The 21331-nt window shown below is 41.2% G+C and overlaps 1 protein-coding gene across 2 annotated transcripts in view; it reads right to left on the bottom strand.

Annotated features, from left to right (window-relative positions):
• AIG1 (androgen induced 1) overlaps positions 1-21331 on the bottom strand; it is a 125731-nt gene that overhangs the window by 81303 nt on the left and 23097 nt on the right. For both annotated transcript variants that reach the window (XM_030498947.1, XM_030498948.1), the window contains exon 2: positions 6587-6742. In XM_030498947.1, coding sequence (XP_030354807.1) covers positions 6587-6742 — 156 coding nt within the window. The remainder of the gene's footprint in view (positions 1-6586; positions 6743-21331) is intronic.

Here is a 21331-nt window from a genome sequence, read left to right as displayed (position 1 = left end):
ACGCATGAAGAGCAAGACTGATAGTGCTTTTTTCCAAGGAAGTCTTACAGCAAGAAAAATCACCCAGGATTAGGTTGAACCTTATCACATCATGGAATACAACAGAGCTGTCATGTTTTGATCTTTGATTTTTGTGTGGAGCAGAATAAAACAATAGACTTTGCCAAGGAGGTAAAGATAAGAAAAGAGAGGACGTGCCATCTGTCCCTTAACCAAAGTCAGCCAATGGATGGAATGGTATCAGCCTAGCTGGTTGCAACCATCTGGAGCTACAGACGGCAAAGGCTGCTTAGCAAAGCACTATCACAAGGCAGACATAAGGTAAAGGAAGTGCGCAAACCCCAAGGTGTTACAGAACTGACCTGTCCCAGAGGACAGCCGACATGAGACTAATGCAACACCCTGGGGAAGATCCCTTCATGTGGCTGAACGGTTCACCTCAACTTCCCTTTCAATTAGTTCATTTGCATAAAATGAACTATAAAGATTAATGTACTATCAACTAAAATGAACTATGAAAATGAACTACTTAGATAAAAAGAGCTATAACGAGGACTTGCTGCTTAGCTACCTTGGCTCCTTCCAAATCTGTTTACATTGATTAATGAGCAACTGTTGGTCTGATAGTTTTAAATCACCTCTACTATGCTTACATTTGGTACAGGTAGACTTGTATTTGGGCTGGGCTTTGCCAAGATCATACATGGTCATGCAGTGCCAGATCACGACACAACCGAGCTGCTGCTTTACACTGCCTATGTAAGGCTCAGTCAGAATTGCAGCCCTTATGCTCATGCTGCCTTCCTTGTGGCATAATTCATCACTACTGTGGAGACAGCCATGGTACTACCCTCACATGCCAGGCTGAACAGGCTGTTCATATGCAGCAGACACATTTCAGGGAGACAAATACTTTTATTTTCTTTTGTTCCCAAAGCAAAATGTCACAAATGTCACCCTTCCACTTCCTCTTTAGACAAACTCGAGGCCTGGAATTCAAGGAAGAAAATAGACACCAGCAATTGCATTCCCAGGAGTCTCCTAAGATTGCCAACTTTCCAAAGACAGCGATTACTTAGTTAAGCATAAGGTTAAGCAACATATAAAAGAACAGATGAGTCCTCCATGTGCTACTTATCCTATCTATGGTCACTGCAGATCAAAGGGAACCTCAAATTTGCAAGTAGACCTTGGAAACTGCTTGAAAATACAGAGTAGCCCACTTGTCACAGGCATCTAAAGTATTGCTAAACAACTACAGAGAGAAAAAAAGTAAGGCTGAAAACTCCTCTGTTTTCCCACTAAAGGAGATATTCCTTGAGGTTTTGTCCTCTGTCTCTGAAGCTTCAGACGACATGAGAAAAGCATGTGGTGCTGCCAAGGGAAAAAATTTAAAGGACAAGATGGGAAATGGTTGGTGATTTGAAAGGGAAAACAAGTGGCTTTATCAAAACACCACAAATGGAAGCAAAGAGAAACTAAGAGAGGAAGGCCGGTGAAAAGAATTGCATAATTGGCTGTTTCACATAAGCCCAACCAAGAAATGTTATGCAAATGAAGAATGAACTCAGTGGAACTTTATTTTCCTGCATTATGTGTTTTTGTTTTTGGCTGGGCTGCACAGTTCAGTTCACTCATTTCCTGGATGGCCTGACGACAAAGGGGAAAAAAACTCCAACAACTCGTTGACCTTGACAAAATTTCTTCTATGTACAGTCAAAGGTAAGCTTTCAGGCTAGCTCCCAAGACATTTGCGGTTAACCGAGAGTATAAATATATTGTTCGTGAGCATCTTTGAGGGCTGAAGGCATTACATATAGAAGCAAAGTGTTATTAAAGGCAGACCACAGTAGGCACATCTGGCATAGTTCTGGCTTCAGGTGGGATCTAATGCTAGCACTGCATCACACCAAATGAATTTGAACATTGAAGGCCAATGAAGGCCAATGAAGGAAATCACAAAGGGTAGGAAGTGAAAATCAGGGACAACTGCCCTTGGAGAACAGAGCTCAGGAGGCAATTGCACCACTGCTCGCCAGCCACCACATCACCACAGATGTGTGCAAAATCTAGAATAGAGCGATTTTGGCATCATTGAATCAGTCATGCAAATAACCCCTTTCCTCTCTCTTCCTGATATTGGCTTTTCTCTGTATAGCTCTGGAAACCTTCTGCATAGGGCCCTCCCTATACCCTGATATGGTCCAGGAGCACTTTCCAAGTGAGATATCCATTAGTAATAAGAAAGAAGAAGGTACACCTATTTGGAGGCCTTGCCTGAGCAGGACAAAATGAACTTGAAAAGATGCTTTTAAACTGCCAGAGGGGAGATTCAGATTAGACATTAGGAAAAAAGGCTTCACTCTGAGGGTGTTGAGACACTGGCACAGGTTGCTCAGAGAAGTTGTGGATGCCCCATCCCTGGAAGCGTTCAAGGCCAGGTTGGATGGGGCTTTGGTCAACCTGGTCTAGTGAAAGGTGTTCCTGCCCGTGGCAGGGGGGATTGGAACCACACGATCTTTAAGGTCCCTTCCAACCCAAACCATTCTGTGATTCTGTGATTCAATAAAAGTATTTTGTAGTCTGGTCAAATAACAAGGTAAGTAGGAGACTGCAGCAAATGCCTATGCATCTTTTCTTTGGAATAAGATCCTACAACAGTATTACTGATGATCTACAGAAGAGGGGTGATCGACTTTTCTTTTGACTATACCAGTACAAAGAAATGGGAGATAAGAAAACATGCCTGGCTTTCTCTCTTTTGTATCATGGGTTCTTAAAAAGATAAAAGTATAATATAAAGAATATGAGATCATTCTAGCCAGTTTAGACTCAGACCCCAACAGGGCTATTAGAGCTACATGATATAAAATATGAGCGGTAGAGTTTGTGATTTTCTATGCAGCAATCTCTTTCCTAATATGTAAGAATATCAATTTTCTTTCTTCTTCCCATTTCTATTAAACACAGTCTTAAACAACTACAAATGCCTGTTTTATCTCTTCTTCGCCTTGTTTGGTACAAATTACAAGAAACATATTGATAAAACTATATACAGTTTACACAAAACACTAATTAACCACAGAAACTTGGCAACTTTATCATCTGTGTCAAACAAAGAAAAAAGTAGGCATAGTCTAAACCACTGGTGTAGTCTCTGACTTTTAAGTGTCTCACATTTCTCTAGCAGTGTAAATTATTCCCAATATGAATCTCCTTTACACTGATAAATGGGAAACAAGCGCAGCCCCAATATAGATGAAAATTGGTAATGAACTTCTAAAAGGTCTGTGCAAGCATTTTTCTTCAGTGGATGATTCCTGATCTCTCAGGCATTTGAATAGCACCCCAGGATTATAATAAACCAAGAAAAGAAGGACTAGGAAGTGTTGCCCACAGACTTGTTGTGGAATAAGGCTTTACTGCATAGAAAATTGGTCTATTGATTTCTAATTTCATTCTCTTAAGAGTCGTATTAAAAAGAGCAACAATAGGTAAACAGTAGTCATTATGTCCTTCAAAGAGGTTCATGTTTATTTCTTTATGCTACTAAACAACATGGTAGGTTCGCAATTCGGCTTTATCTGAGCACCCTAAAGATACACAATGCAAAACACAACACTGGAGAGATCTGATTTGCTGCAAAGATTTTGCAAGATTTGATTTGTTGCAAAGCCACCCAAGGAGTTTGTTTGCACTTGGGCTGGTTCTTTCCCCTCCTTTAGAAGGTGGGAGGAGGTTGGTGGTCAGACTTCCCAGGTGGTTTATATGCAGTGTTTTTTTAGGAAGTACTAAAAATGAAATACTTTATTATTTTGTTACTTTTTTTTTTTTCCCCCACACATTATTGTTTGACTTGGGAGTGAAAACCCCTTTTCTCATCTGTTTTTCAGAACAAGTCATCTCAAGGGCTTCAGTAAGCAGGAAATACAGAAAAAATTCTGTTGAATTGCTCCTGAAAAACTACCGTTACTGGGCTTTAAAATGTTCCCCTAGTATTTTCATTATTCCCTAAACATGCCCTGTGTAAAACACTGAGCAGTAAAAACAATTTAGATGTTAAGGTAACTGACAAGTTACATTAGAATCCCAACAAGGATTTTATTCACATCCATCCACTTTTTACGTGTGAAGTTTCCCTTGTGTTGCTACTGAGAACCACTGAGAAGCTCCATGGAGAGCTAGGTGAGTCTCAGAAAGAAAGTCTGCATTTGAACTTCTTTTGTTCTTTCAGTTGTTTTTTCTTTGGAGCGAGGAAGCTGTTGAGAGAATATGGGAAACGAGGGAACTTTAACTTTTTTTGTCCTCAGACACTCTGGTGTTTAATAACTTCCTTCTAACAAGCACCTCCGGCATACAAAAATTTCACTGGGTATTTTCTTACACATAAATAGCTCTTTAGAGAATAAAGCCAGCCTTAGACATGTGCTACTTTTGGGCCCTGAACTCAAGCACTGGACAAGGCTCTGGCAAGTGGTAGCTGCGGTGTGGTGGATGCTGCTGGAGAGGATCAGCTTTCAGGAAGGAGCTGAGACCAGTGTTAAGTTATGATGTGCTGCTGTTTGTCTCCCACTAGCCAGAAGAAACAATGAAAACAACCTTTTCAGGCTTTCTTTGTCAGAAGCGAAGCAATATGTAGCAATCAATTGCTCCCCCTCACCACTTGAAAGGTTACCTTTGGAAATGGAAAGCATCTGTCCAATGAGCATGGCCATTTCTTACTATTTTTTGGTATGTTTGTGTTTTTTTTGTTTAAGACAGAAGTGTTTCTGTATGAAACCCTTGGGAAAGCAGCTAGCTCCAGGTATACGTGTCTCTTGCGAACTGATAACTTGTAGAAGTTTCAACAGTACATCTAGTGCAGGCAATGGCTTGCTGGGATTGCTTGCTTACTGGTGGCAAGAGAAACAGCACCTAAAAGAAATGCATAGAGTTGCCAAGACAAAGTGAAGCTGAAATTCTCCAAGATCTTGAAAAGTTTCGAGGCCGGGAACACTGCAGGGGTGGAGGAGCACAGAGCCAACAGTATGGAGCTATAACAATGGTAGGAGAGAATCCCTGAATCCTGAGTGGTGCAAGAGAGCGAAGGAGGATGTGGTTTGATGCATGTGAAGGCTTACACTTCTAGACTGAAAAAGGCACCTAAAATCTTTAAATAAAGACTAATAATAATGTGATGATGTTCTCCTTCTTCACTTCTCCTATCAACACAGCAGGAAAAGGGTCTGCTGCCAGCCACAGTCACAACTACTTTTAATTCCCAATCTTCCGTAAAATACAAATGTAACATACAAATCTCTGGTCCCATAAAATACATATATGCAAGCCTCTTTATGCACAGATTTTTTAAAAACTATCAGTTGATCCAGTTTTTTCTACCATGGCTGGAGAACTGCAGTCTGTTACCCTAACAGGAATTGTGGCAGCTCCAAAGAGGCAAGCCAGCAAGTACAGTAAGGGAAGGCTACCAGCTGGGTTTTTATGAAAGAAATACCTTCACACATGCTTTGCATCTTCTAACTTTGCAAAAGCATTCTGCATTTCTTCACGTATTGTGAAATCCCACGTAAATGGTGCAATCACATTTTAATGAAGCATCTCTGAATATATAAAATTATAAATGGTAGATCGATGTGTTAACTGCTGTTAATTGACAGTAAGTGATTAGCTTTTGTGAAACAGTACAACCTTAGAGGCCTCACAGTTTTGTAGGAGTCCTACCATGAGAAAAGATTTTGCTTCTAGTGAATTTATTTTGAACTACAATTTCTAAAGCTGAAGGTTGATCCTGAATTACAATAAAAGTGATACTTTAATGAAAGGTTCACCTTTTTTTTTTTAATGTAACCTAAACTTAGAACTGGACTGACACAGATCACACTTTCATGTAAAAACCCACGAAATTCTGGATTTTCAGCTGCTTTCAGAGTGTGGTATGAGACATGTAAAGACACTCAGCACCTTTCACCATTGAAAACGATGTTAAATGTCCCTGTGGAGCAGGACCTGATCCAAAGAAGAGTTTCCTTTAAAAAGGACATTGTAAACCCCCAATTTTTCGCTACCTCTGTGTGCTTTTTTACATTACTGACACACCTCTTTTTCTCCTACTTCATTTATTCTGTCAGCACTGAATGCCCCATGGGATCAAGAGGGAGTAACCTGGACTTTTGCTTCCCTTCTTGCCCATGACAAAATGGCTTACCGCCTGAACTCTGGTCATGACATTAAAGTGTGAAACATGCCACAGTCAGCACACTATGCCTGATGATGACACATGGTGCATGCAGAGGAAGTGAAATTCACTCTCAAGATGCTGCTGGTACAATTCACATTTGAAATCACTTGTACAATCAAGTTCCTATTGTAAAGTACATTTTTTGTAATGGACCAAAAATTATTTCAGCAACACCAGTGCTCCCTTACACCTGTGAAAAACAAGAGAGTAGCAAAATCACCTCTACCATTTTCTCTTTCTGCATAGTCTTTTGCACAGAGGGCAGAAAGCCTCTCAACCAGAAAACAATCAGTAAACACCACCACTCACCCAGTTTGCAAAGACATGCCAGATTAACACCGTACTTACCACTCCAACAGGGAAAGCTAGAACAGCCATCATCCAGTCACGGAGGGAAATGAGTTTTTTCAGCTGCCTCTCTTGCTCTTGACTGTCATTTCCTTTAGTCAGCAGACTGGACAGGTCTGTCAAGACGCATATCCCAAAGAAGACTGCCTGGATAACCTGCAAGGAAGGGGAACACACTCTTGAGCACAGAGAAGACTAGTCCTTTGTCAGAGAGCAGGTTGGACACAGGCAGGTGTAAAGAATATTTGCTATGGAATTGACATGGGAATGGGTAAACATCAGTCCCTTAAATATGGATGGAGTTTGTTCACAAAGAAGTCACCTGTGCTCCTAGACTGAAAGCCCTGCATACACCTTGCTCCTTACATGGGGGGAATCAGTGCGAGTTCCAGAGGTGGGACTTCCCACCTCAGACATGTGCCACCCACCCGCTGGGGACTGAACTTCAGCAGTCCGTTCCTCCTTCACTCCACACAACCCAGGTCCAAAGCCATAGCATTTGCCTCTGAGGCAGAAAAAATGAGTGCTCCCTGTAAAAAGAAAAGAAAGAAAAAAGATGAGCGTTTCTTTCCCTTGCACCAGGAGGTCTTCCTTGGAGACCCTGCCTGCCCCAAACACTCCATCTTCTTCATCAGGCAACAAAGGCTCCTGAAACTTCCTGAGTCATGGCCTGGACTTTGCAAATCTGTCACTACTTCATCTCAGGTAGCAAACAACAGAACAAGGAAGCTGCAGGAGTTATTTGAGCTTTCTTCTTGTGATGGTAGACTGGCATGTACCTGCCTTTTCCTTTTTTTGCACTTACGTGTTTGTGTGCAGTATCGTAAGATTACCTGTTACATTAAGTTGGTAGTTTAATCACCCGAACCCACTGATTTGGTGCCAACTTGACTTGATCTTGGTTTGATTACTGCATTTTCCTTCCTTAATTAGCTTAGTAAAATTGCAGTACATTAGCTCAGGAATGCTCTTGCCTGAGGACCTGCGCATCCTTTCTCGTACAGTTCAGAGGAAGTGCATGCAGCTTGTTTACTCCCCGAGCTGGAAGCCCAGGTCACAAACCCACACGCATCAGGTAATCTCAGGTAAAAAATTAACAAAAGACGGGCTTGGCTCCCAAATTGCACAGTGATTCATCAAAAATCATAAACATATGCTTAAAATACATACTACATGTTTTTCAAAGACAGCATGGAGTACTAGTGTAGAAGCCTTGTTTGTACATCTAAGTGTTGCTCTGACTAGGAGTCTCTGACTAAGCAGCAGACCATCCATAAGAACCCAGATTTTGCAAAATGCAATTTATTATGTGCACACAACTTTGCACAATTTAGACTATAATAAGTAATATTAAAAAAACCCACCTTAGGCTAGGGGACACTGATTGGGAGGGAGGAAGAGAGGCCGAAGGAAAGGCAGGAAGGCAGGAAAGAAGGAAAAACCAAACAGATGTTGGCTACTAGAAAGAAATCCAGAGATGTGTAATGGCTGGATGGGTTAAACCACATTCCCTTCCTCAACAATCCTTATATGACCCAAATTCTTGTAAATTCTGGTTGTAAAGCTGTGAACAACAGACATTCAAATGGCCCCTGGATCTGCTTGCAATTCTGCTGCCGTTGCTCTCCCCTCTCCAGACTGTAGCTACATATCCCTTGCTTGATAAATAGATGAAGCAACATTATAAAACATTCCCTGAAGCCATGAAATGTGGCAGACTACTAGTGCTAGAGCTGTATATTGTGCTAGAAAAAGGTATTACCACTTCAAATGACTGCCTGGAAAAGTTACCGTCTTTTACAAAATTTCTGAAAAACTTTTTATATGGAAGTTGTTTCTCCTTAGAGCTACATAATCATGAACTCCTAATGCACTTTTTCATATTATTTGTTTGAAACAAGCACTTACTAGAAAAAAATGGTCCCATACTCAGCCCTGTTTTCCACCAAACAGATGGCCTATTTGGAGAGAAGGAATAGGAAAACTAATCATCCATTTGTTTGACTTGAGAGGAGATATGATACCATCTACTATTCACTCAAGAATGTGAATGCCAAAGAAGGAAAGTATTTAAGATGACTGGAAAGAAAAAAAAAGTATACCTAACAGTAATGAGATCAATCTGGGTGTCAAAAAGTTTAGGCTGAGTACCAGGAAATATTTCCTAACAGTGAGCTCTGTCAGACCATAAAATAGTTTCTCAGAGGAAGTGGTGGAAGCCTCGTGGCTTGAGTCACTCAAACCGATATTGGACAAAACACTCAATAATGTACTGCAGGGAACAGTATTACACTGGCAGGGCTTGGACCAGTGACTAATGGATTGTTTGCAGCTCTAACTATGATTCCCTGAAATGGTCTCTCTCCAAAGAAACACAGATTCAAACAATTACACACCCACTTTCCAAGGGAATTGAGATTGTATATCCACTAATCAATCACAAACGGAACAGCTTCTCTCCCCATTATCCTGTTATGAACACACCACTTCCAGGGAAAATATAATGGTATTGTCAGGAGTAGCTGAAAACTCCTAAAGGGAAAGAAAGTACCCAAAGATTTCAAGAGCAGGTATAAAGTAAACTATTCCACAAAAAGATTAACAAATAAAAATCCATATAGGAAAGAGAAAATTACATATTTATTGAGAAGGTTCAGAGCCAATGAAAAAATCATACAGTATTCAGGGAGGAACAGTTCCAGCTTATTGATGCAAATAATGCCCATACATTCATTCTAATACTTCCTTTTCTTCCTAGTGCAAGACAACTCTTCTGACACCTAGTAGCCATTAGGATCAGACTGGGGACCTCCAGAGTTGCATGAGTCTCTAGCAGAAACCGAAGAACAGAGTCAGTAATGATTTACGCCCTTTGTTGGTCTGGCATCGGAAAAGTGTAGCATGCAACTACTGGTGGTTTATGGTACGAAATGAATTCCTGAAATCCATGCTTCTCAGTGTGAATGCTGCCTAACAGATGCAAAAAGTTCACAGCAAGGGAGTAGAAACTCTCTCTAACCATTTTCTCCAAAGTGCCCTGGTGTTATCTCAGATTTAGGATCACATTTTTAAAACAAGGACCTTCTTTTGAAAATCTGCAGGTGGTGAATCTGCAAGTGAAACATCCCCGAGATGTTAAACAGTTAACTTCCCCCCACCCCCGCCTTGGAAATGTAAGCAATAACAGCATTTCAGAGGAAATACCTTCTAATTTTGCCTCTAACTACTGTTTGAAGGAGAACAGTGATTTACAAGACGACAAATACGAATTTGACAGAAAACAGCCATACCATCTTTATACCATGTAACAGTGATAGAGTATGCAAAACCAAGAAAATCATTAAAACAGGTATAAAATACTAGCTTACTGCTGACCCCATTTTCTCCATTGAAGCCTGGAGAGGCTGCTGCTACTACAGTACCCATAAGCTGTGGTAATGTAATGACAAGTAATGGAAATGGCCATCTGCAGGTATTTTTGTAATGTAAAACTCTGAGCAGAAAAAAGACTTGTGAAGCTGCTGCAGGAGAAAACAGCTATGAACAGAAGATGAATCCTAGCAGCCCAGAAACCTTCTCAAACAGTGAGACCTATTCAGATTACATGTCAGAAAAGATTGTTCCTTATGAGCGATTAGAATAAAGTAAACTAATTGTACATGTCTGTGTCCTACAAGAAAATAAAAACTTGCTTCAGTAGAACACTTTTTCCACAAGGTGCAGCTAAGCATAGCAGCTAACGACTTCCTGTACTCCCCCTCATTCAATTTCTTAGAGTCAGACAGAAAACGTATTTCCTCATGAATCTTTCTTCAGGGCACAGAAATCCCTTCTCCTCCATGCCATGGGGCTCCACTGTGCACACAAAATCTCTGCACAACTGAGGTCAATGGAAATTCTGTCACTACTCTTACCAAGGCAGAAAATTCCCATTAAATTCACTGAATCTAGGATTCACCTGCTCGTGGACTCTATCTCTTTCAAGCTTCCTCTCCTAATCTTAAGTATTCCTTAAAGCTCAGGGCAGAAAAACTGGAAGTATCTGTGCAAGCACTAGTATTACTCGGAGGTATTTTTTCCTCTAAAAACCTCTGAAAATGAAGAATTGACTGTCCTCAAGTGATCGGTTTCAAGATCAGGAGCACTCACAAATTATTTCAAGTACCCCTCTATGAAAAACGGCATCTAAATAGGCTGGCAAGTAGACAGCACTGCCAGAATAAAACACGGAAGTAACACTCATGAAATTAACAAGAAATAACAAAAGAACATAAAAAAATAAGTAACTTCTACATATTCCAAAATGCCATGTTTGCACACGAAGTGCCTACACATGGCTGTGTGTGCAGGTGCACATGTATTAAGTACCTGTACTTCACTAATCAGTTAACTTCCGCTGTTTAAAGGTAAGACTGCATTTAAGAAAGAGACAAGGGAGTCTCTTAGGAAGACTAATTCTCAGTCAGGTGTCAGGAGGCCTGCCTGATTCCTGGGGGCTGGGGAGCAGCAGGGTGACAGCCAGGCCCCATCCCACCCCAGCCAGGAGCAGGGCAGCCAGGGGCACTGGGGCAGTCCTAGCCCTGGGCATTGGGCACCTCCCAGGGGACAGGCCATCGGCCCACAGTGCGGGGCAGACGGAACCTGGTTCATCAAAGCAACACTCATGGTTAAGACAACCCATGGCTTTCCACAGGAAGATGAAAGCTGAGCTCCACCAGCATGCAAAATCAAACTGCTGAAAGTTGCAATTTCTCATGTATTTCAGATTTTACAATCTGCCATGTACAGAACGTGATCTGATTTTCCTTTTCAAACAACAGGAATATGATTTATAACCTCAAGAGTATCTGTTACTACTCCTTGTCACCTTGTGTCACTTTAGCTTTCATTCCTCCAGTCTCTAGACATTATTATTTGACGTACAAATGTACTATGCTTCAGCAATTAAGATGACTGTATTTTAAGAAACTCTGAAGTAATTTAAGTCAGATTTTTGCCTCTTTGCCCACTGTAAACACAACTGATTGGATTGTTTTGGGACCGTGCTTGATTGGGTTGTAGTGTAGCAGGCTGTATGCAAGCCCATGTGGGCGGCCTGCATCCTGTAACAACAGTTCAGTTATCTATAGTTGGAATACACAGAGCAAGTCCAAGGTTAAGTTGAGAATAAAAGGTATTTTTGATAGAAAACGCACTGTGTTTACAGAATGAAGCCATGGGCTGCAGCTGTTTATTAAATGTTACTGCTCTTGACTGCACGGAGCTACTGATTCTTCTTGTCCATCGCCATTCCAGCATTACTCACAGGCACACTGCTTTATTCTTATTGTTTCTCCTCCTCTCACTGTATCTTAGTTATAATAGCAAGCAGAAGCTGGACAGCACATAATCAACTGCTAAATCTTTGTATCAGAAAAGCTACTGAATTCAGAGAAGCTACTGACTTCAGACAAAGAAAAGGCAAATTATTTGTGTCTACAGACAAATGAGAGACATAAGGAAATAGAAGAAAGAAGCATTAAGTACTAAAGTACAAGCTCGTGTAACATGTCTAATCACCAAATCTACAATTAATTAAAGTTGAAGTGCAAACACCATGAAAAAATACAGTTTGCTACACAGAATTGTTACTTCTCTGTAAGGAATAGGGAAGACTCGTATTTTAAAGGCCAGAGGTAAAAGAGCAGCATCATCCCAGGAGATTCATTGACAGACGTTCAGTTGGGCATGCAGTCAGACCTCATACCACAGCTTCTTCCACACCGGCTGCAGTGCCACAGCTGTTTTAGTTTGTTTTGTTTGCTGAAGCAGGTTTCAACATTATAGGCCACTTCAACACAGAAAAGGAACACAGCCTCTGCCCATCAAAAGCTAGTAGCTTGAGAAACCAAGTACAGAACATACAGTAGAAAAGTAAGAGACAAGGGAATGAAAACAGAATAAGCCAAAGGAACACTTAATGGAAATGGCATCTATTTTACATTGAGCTGTTTGCTGGTTAGGAATCTTGAAATATATATTCATCCTATTTCTCCTTTCTCTTTCACTTACACAAATTAGAACTTCTCCGGTAGTAAAACATGATACTTATTTCTATCAGAAGAGCCATTAGAAATTCGGTAAGCGCATAGATGGGTCCCCTTATAAATACCTAGCACTGCCCTCATCCAAAACAATGACTCATGTCTCCCTTTACAGCCTTCAGTGGGGAAAAAGCTCCTCTAACCAGGATGTTGCACACGACGACTAGTCCTTATGAGGAACTTTAACTTCATTTTCATGGTTCAGTTGTATGACATGAATTAGCTTATAAAACATACCTAAGCCCTTACCATATGATCTAAGTTCAGGGACTCCTTTAAATATCACAGAATCACAGAATTGTTAGGGTTGGAAGGGACCTCTGGAGATCATCTAGTCCTTAGCATCTATTACAATTAACAATTTTCAGCATATGAAATAATAACACCACCCCCCCCCGATAAATAATATAACCATACTGCTTGTACCTCTTCCCTTCTTTATCCATCTTTCCTCCACTTAACCCAGGAAAAACCTTACTGTTTTACACTTAATGGAGAGGTTAAGTCTCAGCACATTCTGTCTTAACATGATTCTTGACTGTTTTGTAATGGTTTTCAAAAATGTGCAGCACAGTTCTTGGAAAGGTAATGTGGTTGTGCTAACATAGTTTTAAAAGCAGTTAATATTTTTAGTACTTCCATAACGACATTCCTTCCTACATCAAGCTAAGCTGAAATTCAGTAAACTATCAAAAGTGTTGTAATTTTTAAAGGCAAAAAAAAGGCATATAGGGTTCTTTTAACATGGGTAAAATACCACCACCAAAAACACTGCTGTAGTGGACAACAACTCAGAAATCCGTTTTAAAGTGCTACTGTATCTCAGCTGTGTTGCATGGATGGTATTTCCAACATGATCTCAGCATGACAGAGTGTATGCCACCTGGCTCAGAAGTGCCAGGAGCATAGAATCCACTACCACATATCAAATGAAGAGATGGAGTGGACAAACACAGAATATATCAAAGCAATATGGACAAAAAATTGACCAGATGCTGAGAAAGTGTTAAATTTTCTCAAATCTTTCGTGTTCTTTTCAGCTGTGTCTCCAACACCACGTCAACCCAGCCCTCCTTCTTCCTCGAAAAGCTACAGTTATTTTCTGGATACTTTTGAGTTATAGACATCTGGATATCCTACTTTGATCTCAGCTAATACACTCAAAGAAGCACTAAGCTCATTGTTGCATTATTTAAGAAATTATTATTCTATTTTTATCTTTTGGATTTTAAATTGTTTTGACTAAACTCATTTTCTAACAATCCCATCTTCTTCCTTACTCTCTTCCATTGTGTATAGAAAAGCTGCCACTTTCTGTATCCTGCATATAAGACAGTGTAATTTCATTAAACTTATATAATCCATTCAGCAAACATGTATAATACAGTTTCTTCAGAATAGATTATGATTTTATTAGGTTATATCTTTTATGTTTTTCTCTGCTGATGCTTAATCTTATTAGGATTATACACTGCACAGAAGGTTATGTCATTATTTGGCTTAAACGCTAATTTTACACATTTCAGCATGATTGGTACGCTCTATGCAGCAGTGGCCTTGCAGTCAACCAGGCAGGAATGGCAGCTCTCTAGACAATGTTTGAGATAGCTAGCTAAGAAGGTAAGACTTGTTCTGCAGCTGTCTGTGCTAAACTGAGCTTTAGGATAGGGTTTCCAATGCTGGAAAGTCCCTAGCACTTTGGAAGTTAATTAACTCCAAAAGAAATTACATTTTACTAAATACAGAACTTTCTCCAAGAAATGGCCTTCTTCAAACCTCAGAAACTTCTGCATTGCACCAACTTTTTCATGTTTAGAAATACAGTTTGAAAACCACTAGAGGGAAGCAATTCTGCCACCACATTTGAAAACGAAACTACATACAAGTTTTTCAAAGTCAGAGTGACTGGGTTTGCTTTTTGTTTCTTTCCTTTTTAATGAATAAGGTAACAGCTGCCTTCTAAATTGATGAATTTAGAAAAGGCCATGGCAGATGTATCTCAGCCATATGGTGACAGAGCTGGAAATGCAAGTAAGAAAGGCACTACAATCTTCTGAGACGCACAGCAGCTTCAGCGCTGCCCTACCATAGCTGCACAAAATAAAAGGTTTTAATCCATTTCCCGAGCACAGTGAAAGCAGTAATGAATGACTCCTCACACCAGTCCAGCAAGACAGGCTATTAAGTGATATTATTGCTCTCTACAACTACCTGAAAGAAGGATGGAGCAAAGAGGTGGCTGGTCTCTTCTCCAAGAAGTAAAAAGTGATAGGACAAGAGGTAACGGCCTCAAGCTCCACTAGGGGAGGTTTAATTGGATATTAGGAACAATTTTCTTCACTGAAAGGGTAGTCAGGCATTGGAACAGGCTTTCCAGGGAAGTGGTGGAATCACTGTCCCTGGAAGCGTTCAAAACCTGTGTAGATGAGGCCCTCAGTGACATGGTTTGGTGGTGGAATTGGCAGTCCTGGGGTACAGTTGGACTTCATCATCTTAAAGGTCTCTTCCCACCTAGTTGATTCTGTGATTCTATAATCGTCTCAATTGGGCAATTCTCCCTCTCCCCAGGAAGGGGAGGAAGGGAACGAAAGGTAAGGGAAGGAAACAGTGAGAGCTTTATCCTGTCTCTTGAGCCATCCAGCCTACCAACAACACACAAACCAAGTCAGCTGCAAACCCACGCTGTGAAAAATAGCTCAAGTCTCCAATCGGGCTCATCTTCAACATTTGCTTAAAGCAACTTTTCTTCCTCAGCTCACTGTGGCAGCAGCTGGAGGATAATTTATGAGGGCCAGGTAAAGTATATTCATAATTACTAAGATAAGGATGTTCTGTAATTAGACCACAGCAAAGGATGCTGCTATTCAAGATTGAAAAAAAGAGAGGGCATAATTTCATACATTAATTATAAAGCACGTGGTTCAATGAAAGCTGATCTAACATGTTGTACTGTCCTCAAAACAAGGCTGTTCTTTACACAACATTTCAAGCAAGGCACTGCGTGTTACAGAGTTGCAGTTCATGAGGGAAAGAAAAAAAATGTTCTCATTATCTTACATCTGTAAAGAAAACTTGGGAAAAACCCTGATAGAAGCTAACTGCATTTAAATTACATAATACAAGGGGGGTTGAGAATTCACTAGGTGTGTGGCATTTCAACCCCAGATGATGACACTTCCCTGCTTTCACTGCCCTCCTCATGAATAAATCTCAAAGGGAATTAAGGATTTATTTCCTGATTGCTGTGGGTGAAAGCGAGGCAGGGAGAAACAAGCTGTCTGAGGTCAGGCAGCAAGGCAGCAGGAGACCGAGGGACAAACTCAAATGCCCTGATCCCTAGGCATTCTCTAGGCATAAGATCTGACTGTTCTCCACACATCTGCACTCACTCTAACTGTGATAGCCATTTCTACTGCTGACTAAGGAAACATTCCTGGCTTTCTCAAACAGCACAGACCTTTTCATTCCCTCCAGATGCAGCCATATCACTATTAGCATAAATCCAAAGATTTTTCCTCTTGTATAGCTCATATTGATCATAGTTGCCAAAGACCGTGCTTGTTTTACTGTGTCTAAGTTTTCTAATGGTTAGATACTGCTATTCTGACTAACTGATCTATTTGTGCCAACTGACTTAAGTTACCAAGGTCTCAAATATAATAGTTTTGGAGAACTTGTCTATTATGCCATTTCCACCTTCACTTAGTGAAGTTACACCTTAGTTCATAACAGCAAATATTGATTTTGAGCAACACTAGCACTGAATAAATATTTTAAGTTTTTCCATCACTTTTTCTACCCTGTATGAATAAGTTCAATGAGCTGCAATTTCAGTGTGCTGCACACTTGGCTTCCCAGCATCCCTGTAGGACAGAGCACTGGGTGGAACAAGCACAACCATCCCATCTGCTACCAGAAGACTGTCTTTGGAGAGGGTGGCTTGAAAAAGAAATGGCATGGAGCCCTGTGTTGCATTACGTGCTCATGAAGGCAGACACAGCTCAATCCTCTCTCACTCTTTCTTACTCTAACCAACATTTAACCATTTATTGAGTTTCCAAATTAATCTTTCAGACATTTCTGTTTACTGCATTTCTGTTTTGCTCACTACTTTTCATTTCACTCGCAAAAGGAAGAAAGAGATTAACTGTAAGGAAGTTCAAATTTACAAACCCCTCCATATTGTGGGAAGCCACTTTACGACATCTACCTGGCATCACACCAAGTTCCAAACCCATTAGATTTAGATGCTCTCCATCAGGCCATTGCACACTGGCTGCCAAACAGTAAATATATTTATTTAATCAGTAAACACCACAAGTTCAGTAATAAGCTGTCCTTTCTTCTCAAGAGACAGGAGGCTTAAACAAAACCTGTTGTAGCAGTTAACAAAGTAGCAGATGATGACTTCTGAAGAGAGACCTTTGCTTAAGTGTGGTACTGATGACCAGTACTGTTGATGGTGAGCATGCTGTTTTGGATTCTCCATGGCAGGAAAAGCATTTTGCAAGTAGTAGCTTTTAGATGTGGCAGTCCAACCCCCCCAAGCCCCCTTCCCAAAAAAAGCATCTGTGCCTATCAAGGGACATAGCCTACTGGTCAGCTGGGCAGATCACATCAGAAATGCCTAAGTATCAACTGTCCTCTGCTAAACCTGTGGACAGGCTGAAGAGACTATAGAGAAGGGCCACAAAGATGATTAAAGGACTGGGAAACCTGGCATATGAGGAAAGGCTGAGAGAAGCGGGTGTGTTTGGCCTAGAGAAAAGAAGGCTCATGAGAGACCTTATCACCATGTTCCAGTATTTAAAGGGTGGCTGCGAAGAAGACAGACTCCCTTTATGCAGTCACATGGAAAAGACAAGGCAAGGGTACATGGAAAAGACAAAGGGACAATGGGTACAAGTTATTCCTGAGGAGATTCCAACTGGACGCAAAAGGAAAATTGTTCACAATGAGAACAATCAGCCATTGGAATACTCTCCCCACAGAAGTGGTGGATTCCCCAACACTGGACACTTTTAAGATTCGGCTGGACAGGGTGCTGGGCCATCTAGTCTAGCTCATGCTTTGCCAAGAAAGGTTGGACCAGATGATCCTTGAGCTCCCTTCCAAGCCGGTGTTCTGTGATTCTATGAAACCTCTTAGTGCTCCAACCCTACAGCCTCCGTGCACGGGGCGGGTGCGCACACGTGTGCTCTGAACTAACCCTGTGGCTGTACTGGTAACGCAGCTGGGGACGAGGGCCGTGCCCCTGCACGAGCTCCGCGTGCTGAGTCACCCCAGGAACTCCCAGGGCAGTCCCGGGAACTCCTCAGCCAGTTTCTGCCGAGAGGAGATAATTGACTGATAGCCACGGGAACCCGCCCATGGCAGTCCCGGCTCCTCCAGAGCCGTCCCAGGGATCGATGGCAGAACTCCCCAGGCAGTCCCGGTCCCTGTTAACAATAATAATCGACTGTGCTAGCAGGACTGGGGAGGAAGGGAGCTCCCAGCAGCCCTGGGAGCAACCCAGGCACGTCCTGCTTGTACACATGAAGTAAATGTGAATTGATAGACACTGTGTATCTATTTGGATATATGTTCATCACAGGATAGGACAATTTTTTGCACATAGTTGAGACGATTTTACATAGAAACTCGTCGTACACACACTGGAGTGTTGACACGGGACTGCAGGCCAGCTGGATAGTAAGAATTCACCAAACCACAGTTAGGGGAGCCTGATCCAAACCAGCTGAAAATGCTGTTACAAGGACATTTGCAACGGAGACTCCTATTACCACTTGGACAGAAACTGGCCATACTGACACAACAGTGACAACAGTAACAGAGGAGTGTTACCTCATGCAGAACATCCAAACAAATCTGTTTCTTTAGCTTACGCTTGAGCCAGTGTGTGTATAACACGGACCAGACCGGTCTCTTAAGACAGTGAGAGCATACCACCAAGTAAGCTGGCAACAATGAAATCACACACAGATTTAAAACATTACCCAGAGTATAAGGACACTGTATCCAACACCACCATCAGATTTAATGTAAGGTACCTCTAATTCTGACTTGCAGAATACATACTCTTTTCCCAAAATAGTTAGCAAATAAATTCATTCCAGTATTCTGCCCTGTTCCTCTCAATACAAAAATGCTGGTTACACAGACAGCGTTCATAAATGTTGGTGGTATCTGGGCCATGCTCACTCACTTATGATCTGGCTGTAGCCCACTGCAGCTCTAGGCACAAACACCACTGCAACAGAACAAAGACCTTTCCTGTCCTGGTCATCTGTAACCATGCAACACGAAACCTCACACCAGAGTCCCGGAGCAGAGCCAGTGACCAGCTCTGCTGGCATGCCTGTCCCGAGACATTCAGTTCTGACTAACAGTGAGACCAGGTCACGTTCAGCCTCTAGCTTTGTATCAGCCAGAAATCCCGTCTCAGAAACCTGTCACAAATTTCACATGACACAGCCTGAGCAGGGATCTGGACCCCTCCACTCCCCTATCATGAGAGCAAGGGCCACTACCGGATGCAGAGCTGAGATGAGTCCCACCTGGATGCTGCTCTATATTACCGGCAAAGCCAAAGTGTAGGATGTCCACATGTTAAGTTGGGCTAGCATAGGGGAGAGCCCACAGATGTCTTTGGAGGCTTATACTGAGGCTCCAGTCCTTTGCTTAGATTTCACAGAGGAAAACTATCTGCTAAAATACTTCATCTGGAGCAAGAAATAGGAACCAGAAACCAGGACTACCGCCCACTGTCCCATTCGCCTCCACACAACATGCAAGCTGGACAGCCACTCTTTTAAGTACAGCTTTGTGGATGCTCGGTCTCCTATTCTGCTTTTAAAATAATTGTTTTTATTGGCAGAAACCCAATATATATTTCAGGTCTCACTGTAGAGCTCAGATATATCACATTTCTTCATGTAGTACTGCAACCTCAAGGAAGACACATGCCAGAGGTGTTTTCAGGTTCCACTTGGCTCCATCAGTTTACCTTGTTCTACTCACTCCACTGAAAGGAGGCAGCACATGTGAGCTCTGGGCATATCCAAAGCTCTGTATTATACTGCTGTCAAGACCTAACCATTTGACTTCTTCATTTCTATTTATAAACACAGATAGGTATTACAAGAGTCAGACTATTTAACCATGAAGACTGTCAAAGTTGATAGTGTATTGTGTCTCACTGAATTACAAACTGGCTGAGCGCCTGGCCTTTTGACTGCAAAGGTCCACTCCATCATAGCTCCAGCAACATCTCCTATCTACTTCAAAATTTTTGAAAAACAGACAACTGTGAAATGTCTATGTGGATCATACAAATTATTTGCTAATCTTTCTATTGGTTAACTGCACCTAGTTACTAGATCTGATGCCAACTTAGGAAGAGTAATACTTTACTGGAAAATGTAACTGATGACCTTCATTATAACGAGATACCACTTAGCAGTGATCTTTCATGATATCCACATGGATGTATGCTCAGAGTAGTAAGGGTGTCAACTTACTCTACTGGAAGTAGTTCTCTTGTAAATTGTTCTCCTTACGCACTGTTCTGGTTTAATCCCAGCTGGTAACTTAGAACCACGCAGCTGCTCGCTCACCACCCCCCCTTCCCTTCTCCTCCAGGCGGGATGGGGAGGGGAATTGAAAGAATGTAAGCCCAGGACATGTATTCAGGGAGCACATGTGCATCCACAGTATGATCAAAATTAGTATTACATTTCAAAGATCCGAGTACTTAGTGTAGTAGCAGCTACAACACAGTGACTGTTTTTATGAGGACCATGACATTTTATTTCATTCAGTGAAGGCAATGCTTGTATCTGCTTCCAAAATACCCAAATCAGAAAACTAATGGCATTTAAATGAGTTAATACTGGTTAATAAACTCATTTAAAAAACTGTAATAAAACCTACACCAAGTATGGCAAATCTAATATGAGTACAAAAACATCCTTTTTTGAGAGGAGAACACTGAAGCAAAACAGTAACCTAGAAAATGCACATTGATTCCAAGTTAAAATACCACAGCTCGCTTTCCTATGAAATTGTATTAGCTAATCTTTTGGAGGAAAATATAAATTAAATACTGCTTTGATTTACAAAATGCTTGACATTCAATCATTAACCTGCACACATGCACTAAGTAAAGTAAAAGCACATTCTGTTTCCCTAGGAAGAGATTTCTTTTAAAGAGGCAGGGTTTACCCAGCTATGGGTGTGGTGAAAGCATATGCTTCATTTAAAAGCAAAATACGATAGATCATCTCAATACAACAGTACTGTCATTAACATAAAATTATAACTTCAGGAATTTCATGTCTGTAGTTAAAACATTTGTGCTGATGCCAGGATAAGGACAATACACCAATGCATGGTCAATTTGAAAAGTAAGTGCGAAAAAAATGAACAGCAGAAATGGTCATATTCTAATCAAGCTTCTATCAACCATGTATGCTAGAAGGTAAACCACCATATCATGCCTTCCTTATTGTCTTTAACTTAGAAAAATTAATCAATTTGCATATGGCGGTATTATTACAGCATTATAATTGTTTCTCTACAGACATTTTCCTACCCTTATTTTGCTTTTTGCCATTCCTACTTTCCAAGTTTTCAGACTGAAGATGGAGAGAGTATTAGAGGG

This window comes from Strigops habroptila, chromosome 10 (genome assembly GCF_004027225.2).
Source record: "Strigops habroptila isolate Jane chromosome 10, bStrHab1.2.pri, whole genome shotgun sequence".
In the NCBI taxonomy this organism is placed as follows: domain Eukaryota; kingdom Metazoa; phylum Chordata; class Aves; order Psittaciformes; family Psittacidae; genus Strigops; species Strigops habroptila.
This window is presented reverse-complemented; position numbering and strand designations above follow the sequence as displayed.